The sequence below is a fragment of the Melanerpes formicivorus genome, unplaced genomic scaffold (genome assembly GCF_026170545.1).
Source record: "Melanerpes formicivorus ecotype bairdi unplaced genomic scaffold, bMelFor1.0.p_v2 SCAF_4, whole genome shotgun sequence".
NCBI classification, from domain to species: domain Eukaryota; kingdom Metazoa; phylum Chordata; class Aves; order Piciformes; family Picidae; genus Melanerpes; species Melanerpes formicivorus.
In genome coordinates, this window is record NW_027142356.1 from 17,658,525 (window position 1) to 17,665,955 (window position 7,431).

At 36.5% G+C, this 7,431-nt stretch overlaps 1 protein-coding gene across 2 annotated transcripts in view; it reads left to right on the forward strand.

Annotated features, from left to right (window-relative positions):
• Positions 1 to 3,635, forward strand: part of SH3RF1 (SH3 domain containing ring finger 1) — an 82,280-nt gene extending 78,645 nt beyond the window's left edge. For both annotated transcript variants that reach the window (XM_068137123.1, XM_068137124.1), the window contains exon 12: positions 561 to 3,635. In XM_068137123.1, the coding sequence (XP_067993224.1) occupies positions 561 to 729 (169 nt within the window). In that variant the 3' untranslated portion in view covers positions 730 to 3,635. The remainder of the gene's footprint in view (positions 1 to 560) is intronic.
• The last annotated feature ends 3,796 nt before the right edge of the window (positions 3,636 to 7,431 follow it).

A 7,431-nucleotide genomic window follows, 5' to 3' on the forward strand; every position in this document is an offset into this window, starting at 1 on the left:
TGTGTCCAAATAAGATGCTACATGTTCTGTCCTGGAAAGTTGTGAAGAAAAATGAAAAGAATTTAAAACAATAATGCAAATGAATATGTTTTGTTGCTTCTTTCTGTTCAGTGCCTTTCCTTCAGAGTCTTCCCAGGGGTAATATCATATTAAATATATAGTTAGAAGTTATGTCCAGTTACTGTTGTGAATGCTTTGATTATTGCTGAGTTATGCTGCCTGAATTAATCTGCAAATTTATATCCAAAATTTTGTTTACTATTTTTTCCTGTTATCTAAGTAACCATGTATTTTTATAGGAGCCTTAGTGAAAAAAAGGCTTGGTAGACGATGCATACGTCTGACTGAAATTCATTACATTGCTAATTGTTATTTTCTGTTAAATATGTACTTATCTTTTAAGTTGTTATGTACTCAGCAAACAGTTCTAGGCAGTTTCTTGTTTTCCAAAGTCTTAACATGCACAGGAGTATTTTTTAAAGCATTGCGGGGGGAAGAGGGGGCAGGGTGGAAAAAGGGAAAAATAACCTAAATAAAACTGTTCTCTTCTGATTACACAGGTACAGGGTTGTGGTATCCTATCCTCCTCAGAGTGAAGCAGAACTTGAACTTAAGGAAGGTGACATTGTTTTTGTACACAAAAAACGTGAGGATGGCTGGTTCAAAGGCACTCTGCAACGGAATGGAAAAACTGGCCTTTTCCCCGGCAGCTTTGTGGAGAACATTTGAGAAGATCCATTCCAAGAGCTTCAAATCATACTGTATTGTAAAATAGCACAAATATTTTACCAGAAAAAGCACAGTCATTAATATTCCCAAATGACTGTAAGGTAAACAAATCTACATATTTTTACAGTGTTTATAGCACAATTACACCAGCGAACAAAGAAGATGGAGACATCTGCTGGTTTTATCACTTTGGATTCTTAAGTGTGATGTGTGCCTTGTACTGTCTGATTTATTATATAGAGGAACTTTTTCTCCCCCCCCCCAAAGTATGTTACGTAAATGAACAATTGTTTACAAGGCTGTAACTAATTTATTCTTGTGTTTTTAAACTTGAATTTTGTGTAATAGCTAAAATTCTTGTGACTATGATTTTAACAAATTATTAATTTATGAAAGAATTAATTGAGGGGAAGCTGGATTCTCTCCTTACGAGCAAGCAATTATATCTGATAAAGAGCCTCCCATTTATCCTCTGAACATTTTTCCCCTGCTGTGTCCAACAGTGGAGTAAGTCTCTGTTTTATGAAGTAATGTTGAGTGGTGGTGATGTGGCGTCAAATAGAATTTGCCAAGTGGGGAAGAAAATGTGTATTTTGTTCTTTGGACAGAGAAAAAAAAAAAAAGTTGTTGGTGTTTTTGAGTCTAGTACTACTTTTTCATAAATCACCCAACTAGAGTAATGTTTCCAGGAGGCAAAGATGGGTGTGAACAACTGAGTAAAATTCAACCATCTCAAGGTTAGGATCATCTCAAGGTTAGGAAGAAAGACCTTTAGGAGTGCAAATAAGAAATTCCCCATTCCTTCTGTTGTGTAATATCTTGGGCTATTTGAACACAGCTTAGCTTTGTGTGTGTCACCAGTTCCTTGGGCATTTAGTGCTCAGGATCCCACAAAATTGGAAGGAATGTTAAAGCCCAACACTCACAATGATTATATCTTGAAAGCGTCTGTTTAATAAGACTGAATACGAAAATAAAACAATAAGGTGTACTTAATGTCTAAAAATGCCTAAGAAGTGTAATTTGCTGTTCTCTTAAAATGATCTGCATGGCCAAGAGATGTTTTAAAATGTCTGAGCAAAAGTGGTGGTAAGTGATGCACTTGTGTTAAAGACTGTATGAAACACTGTGAAAACTTTACTAACTTCATAGCCATTGCTACTTTGGTATGTCCTGACCTTTCCTTTGGCTTGCATGTGTTACTCAGTTCTTGCAGTAATATAACTGTGCATGGTTGGCATTTTCCATTCCAAACTCCTGTTGATGGGTTATTTTGCTCTGAAAGTTTCCCAAAAGCCAGTTGACCAAAACTAGTGAGCCTTTAACCAGAGAAGGTGTCCAGTGTTTGAATCATCAATAAACTATTTTAATGTTCTTGCAGCTGATGCACACAAAGAATGCAGCCTGCAAGAAAATGTTGTTAGTCTTTCAGGGTTTTGTTAGAGATTTGACACTGGTGAACACACTGCTCAGCTGAACTTGTTTGGTTTTTTAATTGTATTGTTTGGTTACAGCATTTTAATGGTGATTTTTTTGCAAGACACTGAGCACCATCATCTCCAGTTAAATCTGAAGTAATTTGGCTGTTACTCAGCACTTTACAAAGGGAAGCCAGTAGTGTGATTCAGTGTCACACAGTACACAGAAACAGTGATGAAAAAGTACACATTGATGTGTAAAATCATTATATTTTAAGTTATGCATTGAAAGATATCAAATGTTAATGATAAGGATTCCTTGCAATATCAGGTAATATGATGATGATCTTAAAAATAAAAAAAAACTGAAATCTATAAATATATTTAGTTAGACCTGACAATATTCCCAAATTAACCATCTCTCTGAAACACTGTATAATTCCATTTTTGTGTTCCTAAATATTTTTAAATAGTTTACTTGAATATTCATGTAATATATAAAGGTTTTGTGAAATGAATTTTAGTTAGAAAGAAGCTGATACCAGCTTTTGTCAGCATAAATTGGCACCAGTGTGTCATAATATTCTTATTTTGGAAAATTTAGTGCATTTTATATTAAAGACTACTAAAGGTTAATTTTTTTCTATCTCTACTCTCCATATTTTAAACTAAGTGACTAAAGTACCTCTATTAATAGAGTTTCATGGCGTAAGGTCAGTTAAAAATCAGCTGTTAATCCAATAGTTCTTTTAGATGGAATACATTTTTAATTGATTAAATTTTTTTTAACATTTAGTAAATGTTTGTAAAAAGGGCTTATTACATAGCAGTACAACAATAACAAAAATGCTGTTTGTCATGCCTTTTTTGGGGGTGATTTTTAGGGGTTATTTTTTGGTTTTGGCTTGGGATTAATTCAGTGTAGAAACAGACAAACCCTGTGCATTTGCTTTGTGTAATTCCATGAAAAATTTTGTAAGGTATTTTTTATCTATGTTTGAAGTCCAGTGAATGTTACGTGATTGATTTACTATGTTAAACTTCCAATCCTAATAAATATTTTCTTAGCAAACAGCTAAATCAAAATGTGTATGCAAATATTAAACATAAATTACTTGTAAGGAATTTGACAATAAAATGACCAAAACTTAATTTCAGAATTCATAGGATAATTCTGTTCATAGAGGAAACAACTCTCCAGATTCGACAATGGTCTAATGGTGGATGTATGTTAAAAATTGTAGAGAGGACTGAAGATCTGGCTGATCTCTTACATCTCCTTAGCTTTGCAAGTAACTTCAGAAGAGGTAAGTAGTTTCCATTTCAGTCTCATTATGAGTGACTAGTTTCATCTTGCCACAGCTTATCAGGTGTGTAATAAAGTACTTTCCCTGGAGGGAGAAGTGTCTGCTGTAGTGCATCTGCTGTGTAACACTGAGAAATAGTCCCCAGCCCTCAGAGTGAAACATCTACCTGAACTTTCAGTGAAAGCAAAAGTATTTGGTGGTAAGAGACTCATTTGCCCTGAAGCTTGCTGGGCACAGCAGTCAGACAGCAGCTGCCTAACTAGGAGATCTTGATTTGAATGTCATTACATGTTTATTATATACATGTGGCTTCTTGGAAAATAGTGGAAAGTTAATCCTAAAAGTGTTTGCAAAAATGTTTAGACTCTGTAAATATTTCAATACTGCAATAGACTCCTTGTAGTAAGACTGACAAGGACTTAGATTCTGAGTGGCGCAGTATCAAGTCCTCTCTGTAAAGAAGGAGCGACTCTAGCCTAAATTTCCTTAATTGGGGTGGAGAAGCAACATGATTTGTAGAAATGCAGACGAGAGAACATGAGAAGACAGCTTTATTTGTTTTTCAGAATTGTGACCTGACATCAGTGTGTCTGTAGGAGAAAGGTACACACAAGCATCATGGCTGCAAAATAGAAGTAAGGCTGGATTTTTTGGCTTTGGGGCTTTTTGGTACTGGAATTACTGAGCAATTCTAAAGTGTTAAATATTTGGCTTGCCAAAGGTGCCCGAGCCCTGTTCATCCTCACTTCATTATCCCTGCCCTTCTAGCAGTAATGACAATGATAGGTTTGCATAGTCCTAAAAACATGGCTTCTGAGCATTCTGGCTTTTTTTCATGTGGCTGGCAAAATGTTTCTGCCTGGCTTGTTCTTTCCAGTACCTTTAAGAAAATGTGTTAATATTGACCTTGATGAAAAAGAAGAATCCACCTGTTTAGTTTAAAAGAATGAGTGTCAGGCATTACTAAAACTCCTGCAGTATAGTCTTTCATAGGCATGCAGAATGAATAGCAGTGTTACTGATTTCTGTAGGATGTGCCAACACATCCATCTTCTTTGGATTCTTATCATGAATCTGCAATATGTGTGCTTCTCAGATCCCTTTCAGGTGCCCTTTCCCTGCACTTTGATAAATAGTTAATAGTAAATCATAAGCAGATTTGAAGTATGATTTGAATAAAACCAGTGTCATAATTCTTTTGATTGACTTAATCATTCTTAAGGTGGGATCCTGAAAATACTTCTATATAGAAACAAAAAAGCAGAAGATGGTGGATGGTGAGGACATGAACATTAAATGTGGGGGGGAAAAATGACAAAAGGATTTGGAAGATGTGTGTATGGGGCCTAAATCTTAGCTAACTTATTTGTGATCTTACCTTGGTTTCCAGAGTCCAGTTCCGTGAAGGGACCCAAGAGGAAATTGGAGGTCTAAGGCTGAAAATGCAGCCTCCAATCTGTACCTGGAGGTGCACTTTCTATGTAGTCTGTACCACAAAACTAGCATCAGGGGACCCTTTTTGTGAAATTGTATGAATGCAATACATTCTTCCACAGCATCATCCAAATTATTCTTGCTCTTTAGAAGATGAACTTGTTGAGTGCCTTGAAGTTAGCAGTTGCTCTTGAAAACCTGAGCTCTTGCCTTTTTGAGCCTGTTTCCTCATTTGCTAAACCAGTGATTACAGTTCTTGTAAGGTATGTGATGTAAAACCTTTCTGAAAGCAAAGGCTGACTGGTTTTCCTGAATTTGCAAATAGATTATGATGGATTAGACCTGCCTCCAAATACAATCAACAGCTGGTACATGTAAACTCTCTCCCTAGAGAAGTCTCCTAAAGAGTGATAACTGGATGAGAGACTTAGCTGATCCATTTTAACAACTGAAGATCACTTTGATCAAGCTCATACGAGGCACAAAACAAAACCGAATTAGCTGTATCAAATCTGCAGTGTGCAAAAGCCATTCAGAATGTAACATAATGAGCAGTTCATGCATGCCTATCAAATTGTGGCAGTTACACTGAATATAATATTGGTAGATGTCAGAAATTACTATTTGTCTGTTCCTTCTACTATTCCTTCCTGTCAGCTGTATTATTATGCTGAAAAGAAGTGGCTAAATCAGTTCTCTCTTTCCTACTCAGTGGAGAAAAGACAATTTAAACACAGTAATGTTAGCCCTAGTTTTCAGTTATGCACAGTTTTATAATTAGCTTATAAAAATTCCTCTTAGCAAGTGTAAATGAACAGCACCCAGCTGCAGTCTGCAGCCAAATCTAGTGCCTATCTTATGGTTCAGTTTATGTGGCATGCAGAACCCAAAGGCTTTCTGATGGTTGTATCTAGTGGTTATTTAAATCAAAAGCAATTCACAAGATGTATCCAAAACTAGCTACATTCTAATTTTTGCATGGTGGGAACAACTAGTACGGGAGGATAGAGAGTGGAAACTTGGCTGGTGCAGCAAGAAGAGATACACTTAAATTTCAAAGGCAGAAATAAAAATGGCAGGTGTTTTCTTGCCTCTGGTATCTTAGATGGAGCCCTATTTCACAAAGCAAATGGACTTGGATTCCACACACACACCCCCTTCCCAGAAAGGAAAGCAGTATAAGCCCTTAAAATATCCAGATTCTTTGGCATTAGAACACATGGTTGGACTCACAATTACTGCAAATCAGTGCTACTTCATTGATTTCATTAAACTTTGCTGGCATACATTGAATATGCCCCTGCTGTTAAACAGTGAAAGAAAATATCTCATCTGCCCTAGAGGAATGAGTATGTCTGAAAGAAACTGAGCTGGATGATTTTCATACTTGGAAACCTCAAAGCTATTCAGCCTCTGTTACCATCTCAAAAAATGTTTGTCCCACTGGTATAGCTAAGGCACTAGATCAAAGGCAATGACGTTTAGCAGTACTGTGAAGCACAGAAGACATGTTCACTTTTCAGTCAAACCTACAAATTTTCAGATCCACAATTGCAGACTAGGCTTTGGTTTGGTAACAGCTGCTAGCCCCAGAATCTTTTGTGGTTAGTTGCTGTTGCATTTTCTCATGGTATATCTGTGGAAGTTTGGGAACAAAAATGAGTGAGCAGCAAAATAACTTTAAAGTGGTCACTGACTTTGTTCTCCACCACAAGGGACATGCCCTAGGTCAAATTTCTTATTTCAGCTGGTTGAACTTCTCAATAAGCTGAAGAATGCTAGCTCTAAAAAGTTTATAGTTCAATGAATTTTTCACCACTCTGGTAGGCAATTTCCTTGTGTCTTGAATACACACATATCAGGAAAATCTGCTTATTTATTGCTTCTTATCAAAGGTTTATTGTATGCCTCTATCCAGTTTTTCAGTTGTACACAAGTAACTGTTTTCCCCTGCAGAGCACAGAAATTCTTTGGATTCAATAATTTGAAGTTCTCTGATACACAATACAGCTTTTTTACAAGGATTAAATTTAACAGCTTTTTAAAATAAAATAATGCTGGGCTTTGTAAAGATCAGCTTTTTTGTGGAGGATAGGAACACATGCAAAGACATAAATGTTTTCAAACCTAAGAAAATGGGTACTTGCCCTGCCTAGGCATACAGTATTCTTGATTACTTGCACCTAATGCACATTTCTTAATACTGAATTGGCGATCTCTGCCACAGACTGCTAGATAAAGTTCTCAGAAAGCTGGAGCATTTCTGTTGAGAACGTGCCCAGTAAATAGGAGAAAGCAAGGATCAGCTCACTGCTGAATCCTCTCTGTTGTTTCTAGTGGTCCAGTTGTATATGGTACAACTCTTCTGCTGCTTGGACATTTGCTACAGCTGCCCTCCAGAAAGTAGCAGACAGTATTTCTCACTTATTCTGATAAGGAAATCCACATTAACCTGGTGTCAAACACAGCTAAAATTTGGCCATAACTGCAGATTACAGCAGTGTTCTTATAATTTGGATTGTCTGATTTGGCAGTTAGTGAAC